Genomic DNA, 21,266 nt, shown 5'->3' on the forward strand with positions numbered 1-21,266 from the left:
CTCAATAGTCTGAATGAGACAGTGTTTAAATAATAAAGTTGATCAGTATTGAACTCTCTCTTTCTTCTCTGTCAGATTGCGATAGCGAGGAAGCGGACGGTCCATTTGCGGCCCCCCTCTCTGTGTGAGCTGGAGATCAGTCTACAAGGGGTTAAACTGGTGATGAGCCTGGAGGATGAATACGACACTATGGATGAGGTGAGATATAAAGGGTTGAGAGATGGGGAGGAGTGTAAGTAAGGGGTGCAGGGGAAGGGCGGGAGGGTAAGGGATGAGTGCAACAAATGTTATAAAAATGGCAGACACTCTTGAGCAACTGTAGTGCATTCAAAAGGAGGCTGAAACGACCACATAGTATGAGCATCTCTCTCTCATTTTCAATTTCAATTTAAGGGACTTTATTGGCATGGGAAACATATGTTTACATTGCCAAAGCAAGTGAAATAGATAATAAACAAAAGTGAAATAAACAAATTAAAAGAAAACATTACTCTCACAAAAGTTCCAAAAGTATAAAGACATTTCAAATGTCATATTATGTCTATATACAGTGTTGTAATAATGTGCAAATAGATCAAGTACAAAGGGGGAAGTAAGTAAACATATAGGTTGTATTTACAATGGTGTTTGTTCTTCATTGGTTGATCTTTCACAAATCTTGCTGCTGTGATGGCATGCTGTGGTATTGGGAGTTTGGGAGTTTATCAAAATTGGATTTGTTTTCAAATTCTTTGTGGGTCTGTATTCTGATGGAAATATGTGTATCTAATATGGTCATACATTTGGCAAGAGCTTAGGAAGTGCAGCTCAGTTTCCACCTCATTTTGTGGGCGGTGCGCAGATAGCCTGTCTTCCCTTGAGAGCCAGGTCTGCCTTTGGCGGCCTTTCTCAATAGCAAGATTCCCTTAATTTTTGGTCAGTCACAGTGTTCAGGTATTCTGCCACTGTGTACTCTCTGTTTAGGGGCAAATAGCATTCTAGTTTGCTCTGTTTTTTTTAGTTTTCTCATGATTTGGTTGGGTCTAATTGTGTTGCTGTCCTCTCTCTCCAGTTTGACAGATGTAGTCACTTCTTCCAGATGAAGAACATCTCTTTCTGTGGATGCCATCCAAAAAACAATTGGTATGATAATTCATGTTGACGATACATTTCATTAGACAATAAACACCAAGAATATCAACTTGCTTTACTTACACTTCACCTAATTCCCCCCCTCTCTCTCTCCTCAGCTACTTTGGCTTCATCACTAAGCACCCCATGCTGAACAGGTTTGCCTGCCACGTCTTCGTCTCCCAGGAGTCAATGCGGCGTGTGGCCGAGAGTGTTGGGTGAGTCACACACAGTACCTCAGTGTCTCCCTCTCACATGATTCTCATTCCTTTTTAAGCTCTGCTTGTAAACCTAGGGATGAGGGATAAGGAAAGCACTCTCTGGTACTCTGCCTCTCCACAGCATTATTTGTTTTATTGAAGTTGTAGCATTGGCTGTTCTCCAGTAGTCTAACAATGCTTTCACACATATCCCAATCTCAGTCATTACTGCTGATGTGAATAATGGTGGAAACCATAGCCTACCTATTAAGCCATTTACTTCAGTTGGCACAATGGAGAGGAGAAGAAAGTACATTAAAAAGTGGAGAGAGAATCAGCTGGGGTTTATAATGACCGCAGTTCCTGTCCTGTTAATCTTGTATGAATCAGGCATATCAGGTTTGAATTATTAAAGACGGCCATTGTTCAAGGTCGACACAGCAGAGCAGAGGGCAGAGCAGGGATGGGCTGGTGAGTGAGTCAGTGTACTTTTATTTAACTATGCAAGTCAGTTAAGAACAAATTCTTATTTACATTGACGGCCTACCCCGGCCAAACCCTAACCCGGACGACACTGGGCCAATTGTGCGCCACACTACCGGACTCCCAATCACGGCCGGTTGTGAAACAGCCTGGAATCAAACCATGGTCTGTAGTGACACCTCTAGCACTGAGGTGTAGTGCCTTAGACCGCTGCGCCACTCGGGAGCCTAAAATGGGGAATGATGGTATGGAGAAATGTTTACTAAGCTGAGGCTCATCTTGGACTAGAACCATGATGTTAGTCTGGCTGAGACATTTTTGCTGGGTGATTTAGTAGGACATCTGTTTGCTAAGCTAATCCCTCTGTTGTCTGTCTCCCTCTCTAGACGGGCTTTCCAGGAGTATTACCAGGAGCACCTGGAGTACGCCTGCCCCACCGAAGACATCTACCTGGAGTAGAGCAGGCAGGAAGCAGGAAATGTTGCCATGACAGCAGTATTCTCTTCTTCTTCCTGCTGCTGCTTGTATGTTTATCAATCTCAATCACCAGAGGACACTGGTGGGTCTTCTTCTCTCCATTGCAAAAATACCCCCTATATCTCTCTCTAAAACTGAAATGTTAATTTCAGTTCTACAGTATGCTACATGTTTTATTTATTGATTCATTTGTTTGTTTATTTTCCCTCTTCTAGATGGATTGCCTGTTTATTTTACCTTTTTTTACTATGATACAGTTATAGGAATAAGGGGCTTGGCACCTGTTATTTTAGATATGACGTATCCTCCTCGGTTAAAAAAACAAGTACAACAATTATATTCCTACTACTGCTATTTCACATGTTCGAATGCATGGTTAGGAGGGTAATGCACACACAGAGCTATTAGGACACAAAACCAGCTCAACATTGAATAGGACCTGGATCATATTATTTGGTCAGATATGGTTTGGTGTAAATGTACACTACCGTTCAAAAGTTTGGGTTCACTTGTTTTCGAAAGAAAAGCACATTTTTTGTCCATTAAAATAACACCAAATTGATCAGAAATACAGTGTAGACATTGTTAATGTTGTAAATGACTATTGTAGCTGGAAACGGCAGATTTTTTATGGAATCTACATAGACGTACAGAGGCCCATTATCAGCAACCATCAGTACTGTGTTCCAATGGCACGTTGTGTTAGCTAATCCAAGTTTATAATTTAAAAGGCTAATTGATGATTAGAAAACCCTTTTGCAATTATGTTAGCACAGCCGTTTCCATCTGAAAACTGCCTAGAAGGCCAGCATCCCGGGGTCACCTCTTCACTGTTGACATTGAGACTGGTGTTTTGCGGGTACTATTTAATGAAGCTGCCAGTTGAGGACTTGTGAGGCGTCTGTTTCTCAAACTAGACACACTAATGTACTTGTCCTCTTGCTCAGGTGTGCACTGGGGCCTCACACTCCTCTTTAAATTCTGGTTAGAGACAGTTTGCGCTGTTCTGTGAAAGGAGTAGTACTCAGCGTTGTACGAGATCTTCAGTTTCTTGGCAATTTCTCACATGGAATAGCCTTCATTTCTCAGAACAAGAATAGACTGATGAGTTTCCGAAGGAAGTTCTTTTTTTCTGGCCATTTTGAGCCTGTAATCGAACACACAAATGCTGATGCTCCAGATACTCAACTAGTCTAAAGAAGGCCAGTTTTATTGCTTCTTTAATCAGAACAACAGTTTTCAGCTGTGCTAACAAAATTGCAAAAGGGTTTTCTAATGATCAATTAGCCTTTTAAAATGAAAAACTTGGATTAGTTAACACAATGTGCCATTGGAACATAGGAGTGATGGTTGCTGATAATGGGCCTCTGTACACCTATGTATATATTCCATTAAAAAAATCTGCCGTTTCCAGCTACAATAGTCATTTACAACATTAAGAATGTCTACACTGTATTTCTGATCAATTTGATGTTATTTTTATGGAAAAAATTTGCTTCTCTTTCAAACATTTCTAAGTGACCCCAAACCTTTGAATGGTAGTGTATATTTGTTCAATATCGACAAACTGCTGTTCGACTGGTAGTGAGATTGAAGCGAAGTAGAGCGAGAGTAGTTATCTGACTTGGTCCGAGCTAACCCCTGTATCGTATGAGACATTGTGTGTTCTGTAAATATATGTATAGGCAGTAGAGAAATACAGACACCTCATGCATATAAACTATGTAAGTAGCATCCACAACCAATAATCAAACAGGAGGAAGACAAAGAAAATGAAATGGGAAGGAAGAGAGGGATGATGTTTTAGCCCAGTGTTTATCAAACAGTGGGTCGGGAACCATTGGTGGGAGTGGGACCTATTTCAGAGAACTTATCCTTTAACTGGTTTGTTCTGTGGCTTATGCCTGGTTACATTTCTCTTCTGTAGTCCCTTCCCCTAGCTTATTTGATGTCCACCATTTTGAAATACATAGTTTTGACATTTGTTGGCGGCAGATCAGAAAGAACAGTTGCAGTAGTCATCTCTCATTGGAAAACAACTCCTCTAATCAAATCTCCAGACACAGCCGAGTGTCAGGAAGAGGTTGCCATGGAAACTGGGGTGATAACTGTCAGTGCTTTGGGAACAGAGCGAGAAGAAAAAATTATTTAGCTTCTGGACTTTAATGGTGTAAATACAATATTATCGAAATTACCAATGTTATATTCCTTTCCATCTTATCCAACAGTGAAGTGTCCTGATGTACAGATACTACACAATGTTTAGAGATAATCAATCTGAATATCAGGTCGAGGACAGTTGGTCCTCTTCAGGAGAAGCCATAATTCCACGGTTCTGATAGTTCAACACTACTCCCTCACAGGAAACACTATTGTACAGGTGTGTCGGTCTGTTTAAGTTGATGAGTACACTGAGAATAAGGCCACAGTAAAGACATGAGATAGATAATGCTTAGAATTGAGTGGTGTATTCTTCTCATGTCCCTCCACCTTCTCTTTGAGGTGGAGCAGGTCAGAATTAGGGTAGAGTTTAAGTTAGAAAAAAATAACATTTATTTGGTCTGAGCAGTACAGTTTTAGAAGTTGATTTTACAATGTCTAATGGCTCATATTCTGCTTGAGAAATGACCTTTCCAAATGTACTCCTTGATTTTCATCTGGTCATAGGTAAGCCAATATACAGTACATGGTTTGCTTACTTATAGTAGGACATTATACTTTTTAGTTGTCTTTTTCCAGTTCAATTAGCATACTGTAGACTACAGTGCAACATCAAACAGATGGAGTATAGAAAAGTGGAGAACACAGAATGAATTGAAATAACAGGCATCCCTACTGCAATCCCCAATATCAGGTTGAGTACAGTAGAGTAAACGAGGGACTCGCTTCTAGACCCAGATACACATCATCTACTGCTTTTATTCTTCAACAAATATTAAACAGCAAAAAAAGGATCATGTAGACAAGTGCATCATTGATCTGCTGGTGATGAGTTGGTGACCAGTTTATCATTGGTGACAGTGGGGAGTGTGTAATCTAAATGTGTATCGCTGTCAGTTAGATCCTGTAAATACTATAAAGAGTTGAAAAGATTGTACTGTGTCCTTTACGTTATGTATGTTATTGAAATTAATATTTAAAATAAGAGAAATTCAAAAAAGTTGACAAACATGAAAACCAAGGTGGAAAAATAATTTTTACATTTCCAGTTCTTGTTTTTATTTGAGTGTGCTGCGTTTCCACACGTTGACTCTACGTCAACTACCAAGGTGACATTTTGAGTTCTTGCTAACTCAAACATTCACCCCACAGACAGGCTTTAGCAGCACCCCTTTAGGCATATCTGTGACATCATCATTAGGGGACACATGTAATGTGTCACCTTTGACCTTGCTGAGATCCAACAACACACCCACCCAATTGCTGGCCAATCTGCTGATAGAGCAGAGAAGTAGAGCTGAACCAATTAAAAACAGCTTTCAGAGAGCCTGCTTTTATACAGGAACCTATCGCATCTTGCCAATGTAGCCCATGGCTTTGAGCTCCAGACAAGCTCCATATCTTACCTGTACCAGTTAGTTTTGTCTTTTGTTTTTCTGTCCTGTAAGAGCTTAGTTGAAGCCTTTCTATCTTCCCTGATAGCTACAGTACACCAACCGATTCCCTAGTCCTGTATAGCAGCTCAAACATCCAGTTAACAGTTCATCTAAACTTTGGACTTTAATACCTAAACAAACTAGATTATTCACTGTATAACTAGAGCATCAGTATGTGACAAATACAAAGTTATCTATATTGTATCTTAAAAAAATGACTTGTACAAATCTAAAAGTAAAACATAAAAAAAAAAAATACACTCTGCCTTGTCATGGGTTTGGTATTATGAATAAAATATATGCTTGATGTCCAAATGCGTCTGACTGTCTCTTTCTTGTGCTTGTGTCACCGTGCTACTGAGTCACAATAACGGTTTCATGAATCTGTTCATTTATAGGGTAAAATCCTAACTTCAGATCTGCCACTGTAATTCAAATGTCAACATTAATGCATAATTTAGATCCATGCTACAATCATGTATCTCGGACCAACAACCTGATTATAGACTAGCTAGGCCATATAAAATTGTCATCTGTAAAATACATTTCCTTAGATTTGTACAATTTGTTTACATGAAGGTCTGTCTAGTTAGTAAAGATATGTTTGAACTTAACTACCACTCCTCTCCTCTGGGTGTGAGATGTTACATACTCTCTCACTATAAAATAGTGTATTAATATAATCCTGTATTTAAAAAGAATACACACACCGTCTTTCGTAAAACTAGCCAGGGCCCGGTTTCCCGATAGCGATGGAATTTAGGCTTACGAGTGTTTTAACAATGCATCTTTCCTACAACGACCAAAGATGTAACATGCGTTTCCCAAAACATCACACAGTTGCTAAGTGAGTCATTGAGGCATAGTGCTTTTGGGAAACCGGGCCCATTACAGTAGTCTTTGGGTGTTGTTGTCACTGGAATGCAGGGTCCACATGAGGATGAGGGTGCCCGCATCCATAGAATTAGAATTGGTAGATCAGACACTCATGTGGAACAATGGCCATACTGGATATACCATTTCTAATGTTTGAAAAAGTGCTGCTTCCCACAGTCTCTCATATGGCTTAAAAAACTGTCTTTCCACACTTTCAGAGGTTAAGTTTTGGGGTACCTCATCCACAGTAATAGAGGTACTAGATCTAGTCTTACTTAAGGTATAGTACAAGCTTTACTGACGGTTTGAGGCTGCATCAGCCACACTGGCAGCAGGAAGGTTTGGGGGTGCAGTGCGGGGTGCAGCAGGGCTCAAGATCAGGGTCGCTACCTTTCCCGATCTGGCTCTCCCCAAACTCCATGGAGGCTTCAAACTGTTCCTTGACCACGCCTATCCTCTGTAGCAGGGCCTGCAGGTCGGGGCGTCCCAGCGGAGACAAGGGGTAGTTCTCACTGGGGTCAGACTCCAAGTCAAACAGCAGGGGAGGATCATGGGGCTTCAGGAAGGATATTATGTGACAGTCCTGGTCTGGGGTGGTCTCACTATGGCCTGCACCTGGGGGACAGACAACGACGGAAAGGTGGTTCAGATAGACATTTTAGATTTAGGCCAGGTTCCATTTCAGCCTCTGGCTGGCCCCTTTGCCATAGTGTTTAGGAATGCATGTTGTTGGTAAAAAGCTAATTACAAAAGAGCACAGCAATCACATCAGGAACACAAAACAGGAACTTTGGAGTACCCTATTCTGCAGTATGACAGTGTGCGTGACTCTCTCTCACACACACTTACCGCGTGTGTAGAAGTGAGCCTTGTATTTGCCCAGCCTGAGAGCGAACAAGCCGTACTTCTCACTGGGGTCTGTAGGGTAGAACATCATGGCCTCTCTCTTACTCTACAACACAGGAAGTTAAATAGGTATGAATAACAATGTCCAAGTGTTTAAGTCAAGAACACATTATGCAATCTTCTATTCTTCAGCCCAAATGACGTTTAACTAAACTCAGAGTGAAGTGAATAACGTCTCCCATACCGGTCCGTGGTTGACCAAGATGTCCGTCATGTCCACTCCGTCCAGCTGCACCATTGGTAGTTTGGCCCCCGCCAGCCCTGCGATGGTGGGCATGATATCCAGGGTGCTAGCCAGCTCATGGGTGACCCCTAGAAAATATAGTTCAAATTAGATGTACAGTGCCTTCGGAAAGTATTCAGACCCCTTGACTTTTCCCACATTGTTACGTTACAGCCTTATTCTAATATTGATTAAAATAACTTTTTCCTCAGCAATCTACACACAATAATGACAATAATGATTTTCGCAAAAAACTGATTTCAGACCCTTTGCTAAGAGACATGAAATTGAGCTCAGGTGCCTCCTGTTTCTATTGATCATCCTTGAGATGTTTCTACAACTTGATTGGAGTCTACCTGTGGTAAATTCAATTGATTGGACATGATTTGGAAAGGCACACACCTTTCCAGGTGGTATAAGGTCCCACAGTTGACAGTGCATGTCAGAGCAAAAACCAAGCCCTGAGGTTGAAGGAATTGTCCGTAGTGCTCCGAGACAGGATTGTGTCGAGGCACAGATCTGCAAAAGGGTACCAAAACATTTCTGCAGCATTGAAGGTCCCCAAGAACACAGTGGCCTCCATCATTCTTAAGTGGAAGAAGTTTGGAACCACCAATACTCTTCCTAGAGCTGGCTGCCCGGCCAAACTGAGCAATCGGGGGAGAAGGGCCTTGGTCCGGTGGTGAACAGAGTAAAGTACAGAGAGATCCTTGATGAAAACCAACTCCAGAGTGCTCAGGATCTCAGACTGGGGCGAAGGTTTACCTTCCAACAGGACAGCAACCCTAAGCACACAGCCAAGACAACGCAGGAGTGGCTTCGGGACAAGTCTCTGAATGTCCTTGAGTGGCCTAGCCAGAGCCCGGACTTGAACCCGATCTAACATCTCTGGAGAGACCTGAAAAATAGCTGTGCAGCAACGCTCCCCATCCAACCTGACAGAGCTTGAGAGGATCTGCAGAGAAGGGAGAAACTGTCCAAATACAGGTGTGCCAAACTTGAAGCGTCATACCCAAGAAGACTTGAGGCTGTAATCGCTGCCAACGGTGCTTCAACAAAGTACTGAGTAAAGGGTCTGATACTTATATAAATGTCATATTTTATTTTATGCAAAGATTTCTAAAAACCTGTTTTTGCTTTGTCATTATGGCGTATTGTGTGTACATTGATGAGGGAAAAAAACTATTTGATATATTTTTTTAATAAGGCTATAACATAATAAAATGTGGAAAAAGTCAAGGGGTCTGAATACTTTCTGAATGCATTGTAGTTCTGAATCTAGTTGAAATCATTTACATTTAAGTCATTTAGCAGACGCTCTTATCCAGAGCGACTTACAAATTGGTGCATTCACCTTATGATATCCAGTGGAAAAACCACTTTACAATAGTGCATCTAACTCTTAAGGGGGAGGGGGGGGGTAGGAGGATTACTTTATGGAGGGGGGGGGGCCTAAATGTGACCACGCCAACTAACTCCTGCTCTGTGAATACCCCCATACACATATGTCAGCAGTATGATAAGCCTGGCAATTCTTTTAATTGAAATTAAACAAGGGATCTTCAGGGCTACAACATTCAGCCAATAAGCGTGGGTGAGTGTGATGATACATATATTCTGTAGTTGAAAGGACTACATATCTCTCCTGACAGACCTGGTGTGATGGTCCCAGGCCAGTAGGCGATGGCAGGTTCTCTCATGCCCCCTTCATAGGTGGTGCCCTTACCACACTTCAGAGGACCAGCATTACCCCCCCGAGACATACGCATCAACTCAGGCCTGGATGGGGAGAGAGGGGGATTGGAGAGATTCACCAAAAGTTGAAATGTGAAAGGCTTTAAGTCCTTTAACATTTGTTGTAAAACCAGTAGTAAACACAAGCACACATACTGTAGGCAACTAAACTATTACATAATATCCATACACGCTGCTAGTAAACTACACTGACACACCATCACACACACAAACACAGTTCCTACCCATTATCAGCAGTGAACAGTATGAGAGTGTTGTTGAGGACGCCAGTATGTTCCAGTGCTGAGAGCAGATTCCCTACTGTAGAGTCAAATTCCAGCAGAGCGTCACCAAACGGACCCCTACGAGACCGCCCTGCCGTTGCCGGGCCTGCATACTGGGGGTAGTGGGTGTGCTGGAGGACAGAAAGGGGGGAGAGACGGTTCACCTGGAAAGTTGTTGGAGTACCCACTACCTTTGAACTTGAAACGATTGTTATCTTCTCACATGAGAGGGGCAGTAGAGGAAGAAGAGATGACTACATGAGGGGCAGATGAGGAAAAAGAGATGATTACATGGGAGGGGTAGTAGAGGAAGAAGGGTTGTTTCTTCCTGGTAGACTGGGTGATGAAGTCTGTGGCAAAGTCACTGTAAACTCTCTCCAGATCCAGGAAGTCCACAGGCTGCTGCTTTATGACATCATTGTGCATTAGTGGGATGGTTACCACGCCGACGTCACAGTGTCCGAAGCATTTAACATCTGGAGGGAAACATGTCAGATTCTGACAGGGTCCCTGGGAAAGAAAGAGAAAAGGAGAGAGAGTTAAGAGAGATACAAACAAAAGGGGGAGGCAGAGAGGGAGAAGAGGATAAGAGTAAGATTGAGAAAGAGCGCAAACTAATGCAAAAGTGACAATGTCCTTTCTCTCCCTTAGCTGTGGCAATGAATACAGAGACACTGACAATATACAGTGCTTTAGGAAAGCATTCAGACCCCTTGACTTTTTCCATGTTACAGCCTTATCTTAAAATGTATTAATTAATAAAAAATAAAAAAATCCTCAATCTACACACAATACCCCATAATGACAAAGTGTAAAACAGGTTTGGAAATGTTTGCAAATGTATAAAAAAAACAACAACAGTAAAACCTTATTTGCATAAGTATTCATACCCTTTGCTATGAGACTTGACATTTAGCTCAGGTGCATCCTGTTTCCATTGATCATCCTTGAGATGTTTCTGCAACTTGATTTGAGTCCACCTGTGGTGCATTTAATTGATTGGACATGATTTGAAAAGGCACACACCAGTGTCCCACAGTTGACAGTGCATGTCAGAGTAAAAATTGAGCCATGAGGTCGAAGGAATTGTCCATAGAGCTCCGAGACAGTATTGTGTCAAGGCACAGATCTGGGGAAGGATATAAAAAAAATTCTGCAGCATTGAAGAGTCCCAAGAACACAGTGGCCTCCATCAGACTTAAATGGAAGACGTTTGGAACCACAAGACTCTTCCTAGAGCTGTCCGCCCGGCCAAACTGAGCAATCGGGCGAGAAGGGCCTTGGTCAGGGTGGTGACCAAGAACCCGATGGTCACTATGACAGAGCTCCAGAGTTCCTCTGTGGAGATTGAAGAAACTTCCAGAAAGACAACCATCTGGTTGGTCATGACTCACAGCAACACCATTATCCCAGAAACCCTAGACCCACCCCAATTTGCACACCGCCCCAACAGATCCACAGATGATGCAATCTCAAATGCACTCAACACTGCCCTTTCCGACCTGGACAAAAGGAACACCTGTGTGAGAATGCTATTCATTGACTGGAGCTCATCGTTCCAACACCATAGTGCCCTCAAAGCTCATCACTAAGCTAAGGACCCTGGGACTAAAACACCTCCCTCTGCAACTGGATCCTGGATTTCCTGATAGGCTGCCCCTAGGTGGTAAGGGTAGGTAACAACACATCCACCATGCTGATCCTCAACACGGGGGCGTGTTCAGTCCCCTCTTGTACTCCCTGTTCACTAATGACCGCATGGCCAGGCACAACTCCAACACCATCATCAGGTTCGCCGATGACAACAGTGGTAGGACTGGTTACCGATAACGATATGACAGCCTATAGGGAGATGATCAGAGAACTGGCCGTGTGGTGGCAGGACAACAACCTCTCCCTCAACGTGATCAAGACAAAAAAGATGATCGTGGACTACAGGAAAAGGCTGTAGTGGAGCAGGTTGAGAGCTTCAAGTTCCTTGGTGTCCACATCATCAACAAACTATCATGGTCCAAACACACTAAGACAGTAGTGACGAGGGTACGACAAAGCCTATTCCCCCTCAGGAGACTGAAAAGATTTGGCATGGGTCCTCAGATCCTCAAAGGGTTCTACAGCTGCACCATCGAGACCATCCTGACTGGCTGCATCACTGCCTGGTATGGCAAGTGCTCGGCCTCCGACCGCAAGGCACTACAGAGGGTAGTGCATATGGCCCTGTACATCACTGGGGCCAAGCTTCCTGCCATCCAGGACCTCTGCCACCCTAGTCATAGATTGTTCTCTCTGCTACCGCATGGCAAGCAGTACTGGAGCGCCAAGTCTTGGTCCAAAAGGCTTCTTAACAGCTTCTACCCCCAAGCCATAAGACTCCTGAACAGCTAATCAAAGGGCTACCAAGACCCCTCTTTTACACTGCTGCTACTCTCTGTTTATTATCTATGCAAAGTAACTTTAACTCTACCTACATGTACATATTACCTCGACTAACAGGTGCCCCTGCACACTGACTCTGTACCGGTGCCCCCTGTATAAAGCCTCGCTATGTTATTTTACTGCTGCTGTTTAATTATTTGTTACTTTATTTTCTATTTTTTAATTTACACTTATTTTTCTTAAAACTGCATTGTTGGTTAAGGGCTTGTAAGTAGCCATTTCACTGTAAGGTCTACACATGTTGTATTCGGCGCAAGTGGCAAACAAGATTTGATCTCTGCAGCACTCCACCAATCAGGCCTTTATGGTAGAGTGGCCAGACAGAAGACACTCCTCAGTAAAAGGCACATGACAGCTCGCTTGGAGTTTGCCAAAAGGCACCTAAAGACTCTCATGCCATGAGAAATAAGATTCTCTGGTCTGATGAAATCAAGATTGAACTCTTTGGCCTAATTGCCAAGCGTCACATCTGGAGGAAACCTGGAACCATCCCTACGGCGATGCATGGTGGTGGCAGCATCATGCTGTGGGGATGTTTTTCAGTGGCAGGGACTGGGAGACCAGTCAGGATCGAGGGAAAGATGAACGGAGCAAAGTACAGAGAGATCCTTGATGAAAACCAACTCCAGAGCGCTCAGGACCTCAAACTGGGGCGAAGGTTCACCTTCCAACAGGACAACGACCCTAAGCACACATCCAGGACAACACAGGAGTGGCTTCGGGACAAGTCTCTGAATGTCCTTTAGTGGCCCAGCCAGAGCCTGGACTTGAACACGATTCAACATCTCTGGAGAGACCTGAAAATAGCTGTGAAGCAACGCTCCCCATCCAACCTGACAAAGCTTGAGAAGAATTGGAGAAACTCCCAAAATACAGGTGTACCAAGTGTCATGACCGTCCTGTGAGAATCACAAAGGGTCAGATCAGCTTGGCAATGGCTGACAACCAGACCCTCTCCCAAACGCAAAGGGGGGAGGAGGGAACTGTGGGGTTTTGACACCTCCACACCCGGTCGTAAATTTAAGCAGGAGAGAACTATCTACCCTTTAGTATCAACCACAGGAATGTATTTGTCTTGAGAGACTTTTGCCCGCCCAAAACTCTAATGTCCAAAAAGTGAATAATGGAACAATATTTCTAACGTAACGATGTAGGAAATGGTCAGTGGGGAGATGTAGAAAACTGATGTTAAATTGTTTTTCATTGTGTGATGTTATTAAAAACTATATGGACACTATATGGACCAAATACTATAACTTGGAAAGTATACCCCCTTTATCTGTTTAGTTTTCATCCAATATGACAGTTTTTATTTTTGTTAAGATAGGAATGTGTTGTAATTTTTTGGCACATTAAGTAGCCACACCCCGAGTGAGGTCAGAGAGCTTGTCAGACGGACGGAGCCGTCCCCTTTGACGAGAATGCATAAAAAGCATTGCCAACAAAATCAACATTAGAGCAGGAAACGTGAGACAAGAGCTACATGTTTTAAATGGTTGAAACTCTGAACTTCAACACAAGGTGAAGAAATAAACTCACCTTCCTATAGACCAGAGAGACAAAGAGCTGTAGCTCATGTACATCGTGGTCCGAATCCTGAATACCAACACGAGGAAGAAGCGAGAAGCTCACCTCAGACAATCACTGGTACAGCTGATTAGCTGGCTTAAGTCAGATATTGAGAAAAGTACATCTAAGTGAGACTATCCTACAACGCTCATCACCAATGGGAACTGATGACATGGCTGGTTATCTTCCAGAGTGAACAGTAGAAGACTGGAAAGGGGAGACCCCTTTCGGACAATCAGAGCCATACAGCTGGAACGCCAACAACCTTCCAAAGAAGGGCTGTTCCGACATAAATAAAACTCACACGTAAATACATTCATGACTTCTTATTCCATACGGGCGGCAGTTTGTGTGCAAATATGATTAACTGTGAGAATAATTCTGAAAGTCTCGACAATAAGTGTGCCTTTTTCTCTCTCTCTCGCTCTTCCACCCTCTCCATCTATGTTGTAACAACCGTCATATTTTGTCAGTCCACTAGGGACCATTGTCTCATGTAAAGGGTGTATGTGTATTCTGTGTTATTATTTAGTTAGCTAGTTAATCATTTGTGTAGTACTGAATAATAAGCAAGGATGGTGTTTTTGCAGATCCAAGAAGGTTGAGACTGGTCGGGATTTTTAAAATTTAAATTGTACCTTTATTTAACTAGGCAAGTCAGTTAAGAACAAATTCTTATTTACAATGACGGCCTATGATGACTTTATAAGAGGTAATGATTATTAACATGACTGTTTATCAATGAAATAGGTAAAGACCTTATAGAGTTTCATTCGGAAGATGTTACCTCTCTAAACTACTTCTTCCTTGGTGCCCCAAATCCTAATGAGTTAATTGTTACATGATTCATTTCAATCGGGTGACAATTAAAACATAGTTAATGGACTAAATAAATAACAGTCATCAGATGAATAAAAGTAAAGGGTAAAGGGTCTGAATACTTATGTAAATGTGATATTTCAGATTTAGTTTTTTTATACACTACCGGTCAACAGTTTTAGAACACCTACTCATTTAAGGGTTTCTACATTGTAGAATAATAGTGTAGACATCACACCTATGAAATAACACATATGGAATCATGTAGTAACCAAAAAAGTGTTAAACAAATCAAAATATATTTTATATTTGAGATTCTTTAAAAAGCCACCCTTTGCATTCAAAGGAATGCATTCTGTGCATTCAAATAGCAATTATCAAATGCAATTGTGTTCGTTGTCCGTAGCTTATACCATAACCCCACCTCCACCATGCTGCACTTCTCAAGCATGCCAATGGCCATCTAAGGTGAGCATTTTCCCACTGAAGTTGGTCACGATGCCAAACGTCAGTCAGGTCAGGAACCTGGTGAAGACCACCAGCACGCAGATGTGCTCATCATGCAGATGAGCACAAACTATCAGACGGTGTTTGACAGTTTGTGCAGAAATTCTTCAGGTTGTGCAAACCCACGGTTTCATCAGCTTCCGGGTGGCTGGTCTCAGACGATCCCGCAGGTGAAGAAGCCAGATGTTGAAGTCCTGGGTTGGCATGGTTACACGTCATCTGCAGTTGTGAGGCCGGTTGTACGTACTGCCAAATTCTCTAAAACGACACGGTAGAGCTCATGGTAGAGGAATTACGATTTAATTCTCTGGCAACAGCTCTGGTGGACATTCCTGCAGTCAGCATGCCAATTGCACGCTCCTCAAAACTTCAGATATATGTGGCATTGTGTTGTCTGACAAAACTGCCCATTTTAGAGTGGCATTTTTTGCATCTGTCTAATGATCATGTTATTTAATTAGCTTCCTGATATGCAACACCTGTCAGGTGGATGGATTCTCTTCGCAAAAGAAAAATGCTCAGGGATGTAAACAAATTTGTGCACAAGAGAGAAATAAGCTTTTTGTGAGTTTGGAACATTTCTGAGATTTCTTTTTTTTCAGCTCATGAAACATGGGACCAACACTTTACATGTTACGTTTATATTTTTGTTCAGTGTAGTAACTACCAGTTACCCAATCAATTAACAACTACCAGTGAACACACTGACCATGTCATGGGAGTAGGGGACCCCCAGGTAGTGGTCAAAGCCCTGTCGGGTGGGCAGGTACATCCCGTTCTCCCCCACCCCCAGGTGCCATTTCCCCATGGCTGCCGTGGCGTAGCCCAGGGGCTTTAGCACCTCTGCTATGGTGGTCTCGTTCAGCGGTAGACCCCCGCGGGAACCGGGGTAGAACACCCCCGGGTACACCCCTGACCGGGTCTGGTAGCGCCCTGTCAGCAAAGACGCCCTGATGGGAAAAGACAACCATAATTAAATTTATTTAAAACATTGATACAAGTGGTTGATGAACACAAAATAGATGTTGCGCTGCACAGTGTGTCTATGATCAGATATTACATTCAATTCAGAAAGCTTTGTCAGTGAGATTTTAGTTTGAGTGACTGAAATCATGGATGCTGGTCTTCCTGACAGGCAAACCCCAGGTGGTTAAGGTTGGCAACAACACCTCTGCCCCCCAGGGGAGTGTGCTTAGTCCCCTCCTGTACTCCCTGTTCACTCATGGCTGTGTGGCCAAACACAACACCAATTCTATCATCAAGTTTGCTGACGTCCCGACAGTGGTAGGGCCTGATCACCAACAACAACGAGGGGGGGTCCTCGGTGTACACATCATACTGTTGAAGAGGTTTGGCATGGCCCCTTAGATCCTCAGGAACTTTTACAGGTGCACCATTGAGCGCATTCTGTCTGGCTGCATCACTGCCTGGTAAGGCAACTGCAACACCCTTAACCTCAAGGCTCTACAGAGGGCGGTGAAGACTGCCCAGTCCATCACTGGGGCAAGCTACCAGCCATGGAGGACATCTACACCAGACAGTGTCTGAGGAAGGAATGGAAGATCGCCAAGGCCTCCAGCCACAGCCCGCTCTCTCTGATACCTTCTGGCAGGCGCTACCGGAGCATTAAGTCTCAGACCAACAGGTTTCAAGATAGCTTTTACCCCCAGGCCATAACTGTTGAACTAACACTAAACTGTATACCTGAACCTTAACCCCTTACACTCATGGAAATTGGCCTATGGATAGGTCTACATTGAAATGTTTCTTACAGAAGAAATATGGAAAGCATATGCATAACCATGTTAGCAATTAAAAGGGAACCGTTTTGAGATTATGGAAAAATTATTAGACTAAAAGCTGAGGACACAACTGTTCACATGATACAAGACTGAATCCAAACATTACACTGTTGATTTTATGTGCATTTTACATTTACTGTACTTTTCACTGCATTTGTTGATAACGAAATCTGAAAATACTCTTGATACATTCTGTAACATGATAAGAATATTCTTGGAAAACTTGGGACAAAACAAAACAATGACAAGGGGTTTGAGTGAAAGGTCTAACTGGTGTTTTCAAGTTGCCAAACACACCTCTCCAAAGTGTGCACAGTTGATAAGTAATTTCAATGCACTTTTATGACTCAAAGAAGATTCTAACAAGAACAGTGCTCTTAAGAGCCCTCCTAGCTGTGCTGTTGAGGAACTAGAGCAAGCACACTTGTAGTGTGTTTGTTTGGAACACAGCCCTGCATCCACGCCTTCACACAATTACTGTAGTTCTTTAGGCACTCCAAAAACGGTCCATTATGAATCGCAATCTGGATCAGGTGGGCATATTATAATTTTTTTAATATGATCTTACAGTGTTATGCTTTTACAAGGCAATTCAGAGAAGCAGATCATAATTTTGGTGCGCATATAATGGAGTCATGAGTGTATTTAGATGAGTGGTCTGCGGCACACTTTCACAATACAGCAAACATAGGCTAATTCTGTTCAGGACAACCCAGGGTATAAAGCCATGCCATCTTGTAACTGTACATCAAACATAGGGATCATAAATGTTGACACAAGTTTTATGATATGGATATCTGAAAAGCACATTTGGACTCACGGGTGTTTGGCTTGCTTGTATGGCATAAAAGCGGTATTTATTATAGTCTCATCTTTTAAAATACATTTTAGGGGCCTCCCGAGTGGCTCAGCGGTCTAAGTCACAGCATCATTACAGACCCGGGTTTGATCACGGGCACTATCACCATCGAACGGCGCACAATTGGCCCAGCGTCGTCTGGGTTAGGGGAGGATTTGGCCGGGGGATCAAACCCGGATTTGGCCGCTCATCGAGCTCTAGCAACTCGTGGCGGGCCGGGTGCCTGCAGGCTGACCTCGGTCGTCAGGTGCACGGTGTTTCCTCCGACACATTGGTGTGCGGCTGGCTTCCGGGTTAAGCAGGTAGGTGTTAAGAAGTGCAGTTTCGGAGGACGCATGACTCGACCTTCTCCTTCCGAGCGTGTTGGGAAGTTGCAGCAATGAGACCAGATCAAAATTGGGGAGAAATTTTACAAAAAAATGTATAATACATTTAGTCCTCATAAATTACAGCATTTCCCAAAAGATGGGGAGTGTCGCTGCACAGCTATTCGCAGGTCTCTCCAGAGATGTTCGATCGGGTTCAAGTCTGGGCTCTGGCTGGGCCACTCAAGGACATTCAGAGACTTGTCCCGAATCCACTCCTGCGTTGTCTTGGCTGTGTGCTTAGGGTCAATGTCCTGTTGGAAGATGAACCTTCGCCCCAGTCTGAGGTCCTGAGTGCTCGGGAGCAGATTTTCATCAAGGATCTCTCTGTACTTTGCTTCGCTCATCTTTCCCTTGATCCTCACAAGTGAACCAGTCCCTGCCGCTGAAAAACATCCCCACAGCATGATGCTGCAACCATCATGCTACACCATAGGGATGGTGACAGATTTCCTCCAGACGTGACACTTGGCATTCAGGCCAAAGAGTTCAATCTTGGTTTCATCAGATCAGAGAATCTTGATTCTCATGGTCTGAGAGTAATTTAGGTGCCTTTCGGCAAACTCCAAGCAGGATGTCATGTGCCTTTTACTGAGGAGTGGCTTCCCTGGCCACTACCATAAAGGCCTGATAGGTGGAGTCATGCAGAGATGGTTGTCCTTCTGGAAGGTACTCCAATCTCCACAGAGGAACTCTCGAGCTCTGTCAGAGTGACCATTGGGTTCTTGTTCACCTCCCTGACCAAGGCCCTTCTCCCTCGATTGCTTAGTTTGGCCGGACGGCTAGCTCAAGGAAGAGTCTTGGTGGTTCCAAACTTCTTCCATTTAAGAATGATGGAGGCCACTGTGTTCTTTCGGACCTTCAATGCTGCAGACATTTTTTGGTACCCTTCCCCCAGATCTGTGCTTCGACACAATCCTGTCTTGGAGCTCTACAGACAATTACTTCAACCTCATTCCTTGGTTTTCGCTCTGACATGCACTGTCAATATAGACAAATATATATATATATATATTTGTAATAATGACAATTACAACAATAATAAATGAACAATGAACACTTTTATTTTAACTTAATATAATACATCAATAAAATCAATTTAGTCTCAAATAAATAAGGAAACATGTTCAATTTGGTTTAAAAAAAAACAAAGTGTTGGAGAAGAAAATAAAAGTCCAATATGTGCCATGTAAAAAAAAAAGCTAACATTTCCTTGCTCAGAACATGAGAACTTATGAAAACTGGTGGTTCCTTTTAACACGAGTCTTCAATATTCCCAGGTAAGAAGTTTTAGGTTGTAGTTATTATAGGACTATTTCTCTCTATACCATTTGTATTTCATATACCTTTGACTATTGGATGTTCTAATTGGTACTTTAGTATTGCCAGCCTAATCTCGGGAGTTGATAGGCTTGAAGTCATAAACAGAGCATTGCTAAGAGCTGCTGGCAAACGCAGGAAAGTGCTGTTTGAATTCTTTTAACTAAATATGCAGGTTTTAAAAAAAAATGTACTTCTGTGTATTGATTTTAAGAAAGGCATTGATGTTTATGGTTAGGTACATTAGTGCAACGATTGTGCTTTTTTCGCAAATGCGCTTTTGTTAAATCATCCCCCATTTGGCGAAGTTGGCTGTCTTCGTTAGGAAGAAATGGTCTTCACACAGTTCGCAACGAGCCAGGCAGCCCAAACTGCTGCATATACCTTGACTCTGTTTCACAGAACGCAAGAGAAGTGACACAATTTCCCTAGTTAAAAGAAATTCATGTTAGCAGGCAATATTAACTAAATATGCAGGTTTAATTTTTTTTACTTGTGTATTGATTTTAAGAAAGGTGTTGATGTTTATGGTTAGGTCCACATTGGTGCAACGACAGTGCTTTTTTCGCGAATGCACTTGTTAAATTACCCGTTTGGCGAAGTAGGCTGTGATTTGATGATAAATTAACAGGCACGGCATCGATTATATGCAACGCAGGACAAGCTAGATAAACTAGTAATATCATCAACCATGTGTAGTTAAATAGTGATTAAGTTAAGATTGATTGTTTTTTATAAGATTAGTTTAATGCTAGCTAGCACCTTACCGTGGCTCCTTACTGCACTCGCATTACAGGTAATCAGCCTGCTACGCAGTCTCCTCGTGGAGTGCAATGTAATCGGTCATAATCGGTGTCCAAAAATGCCGATTACCGATTGTTATGAAAACTTAATCGGCCATTCCGATTAATCGGTCGACCTCTAATATAGACAGGTGTGTGCCTTTCCAAATCACGTCCAATCATTTGAATTTACCACAGGTGGAATCCAATCAAGTTGTAGAAACATCTCAAGGATGATCAATGGAAACAGGATGCACCTGAGCTCAATTTCAAGTCTCATAGCAAAGGGTCTAAATACTTATGTAAGTTAATTCCGGTTTTGATTTTTAATATATTTGCAAACATTTCTAAAAACTTGGTTTTGCTTTGTCATTATGGGGTATTGTGTGTAGATTCATGAGAAGAGTAATATTTAATCAATTTTATAATAGGGCTGTAACGTAACAAAATGTGGAAAAGGGGAAAGGGTCTGAATACTTTCCGAATGCACTGAATTTTGTATTATCTATTATAGACATGTATCGGTTAGTGATCATTTATATGACACTATTTGCCCACAGCATGCATTTTTTGACAACTCTGAATGTCTAAAGAATCTGTTCTTCTGCAATATGAACACAGAACATTTTCTACTATTATCGTGGCGATTTGACACAATTACAATCATGGTCTTGAATTGGACTCGTCTGGTCTCGGTCTCGATTTGCTCAGGTCTTGGTCTTAAATCAGTCTCGCTTTAGGTGGTCTTAAACAGTGCTATCTGCACTGACTCAAGATCAAAGCGACCCTAGCTGCGTTTGTACATTTGTTGATAATATTTACCCAGTTATAGCAAATTTTTGGTCAGCAATGAAAATCCTGGAAAAGCCAAGGTGTGTGCATCACCTGCGCGTTTGCGCCAGTGATCCATTGTCGGGG

General features: G+C 42.6%; 2 protein-coding genes across 2 annotated transcripts in view; one reads left to right on the forward strand and one right to left on the reverse strand.

The window, feature by feature from the left end:
- The window catches only part of mapk8ip2 (mitogen-activated protein kinase 8 interacting protein 2), a 62,276-nt gene extending 56,095 nt beyond the window's left edge, over positions 1-6,181 (forward strand). The window contains exons 11-14 of the mRNA XM_023983150.2: positions 76-198; positions 1,052-1,122; positions 1,230-1,328; positions 2,180-6,181. Of these exons, the coding sequence (XP_023838918.1) occupies positions 76-198; positions 1,052-1,122; positions 1,230-1,328; positions 2,180-2,252 (366 nt within the window). The 3' untranslated portion in view covers positions 2,253-6,181. The remainder of the gene's footprint in view (positions 1-75; positions 199-1,051; positions 1,123-1,229; positions 1,329-2,179) is intronic.
- The window catches only part of arsa (arylsulfatase A), a 19,132-nt gene continuing 3,330 nt past the window's right edge, over positions 5,465-21,266 (reverse strand). Inside the window, exons 2-8 of the mRNA XM_023985716.2 lie at positions 15,930-16,170; positions 10,181-10,399; positions 9,851-10,020; positions 9,526-9,650; positions 7,833-7,960; positions 7,592-7,694; positions 5,465-7,357 (exon numbers count right to left, since the gene is read on the reverse strand). Of these exons, the coding sequence (XP_023841484.1) occupies positions 7,059-7,357; positions 7,592-7,694; positions 7,833-7,960; positions 9,526-9,650; positions 9,851-10,020; positions 10,181-10,399; positions 15,930-16,170 (1,285 nt within the window). The 3' untranslated portion in view covers positions 5,465-7,058. The remainder of the gene's footprint in view (positions 7,358-7,591; positions 7,695-7,832; positions 7,961-9,525; positions 9,651-9,850; positions 10,021-10,180; positions 10,400-15,929; positions 16,171-21,266) is intronic.

Source organism: Salvelinus sp. IW2-2015, linkage group LG4q.1:29, assembly GCF_002910315.2.
Source record: "Salvelinus sp. IW2-2015 linkage group LG4q.1:29, ASM291031v2, whole genome shotgun sequence".
NCBI lineage: Eukaryota > Metazoa > Chordata > Actinopteri > Salmoniformes > Salmonidae > Salvelinus > Salvelinus sp. IW2-2015.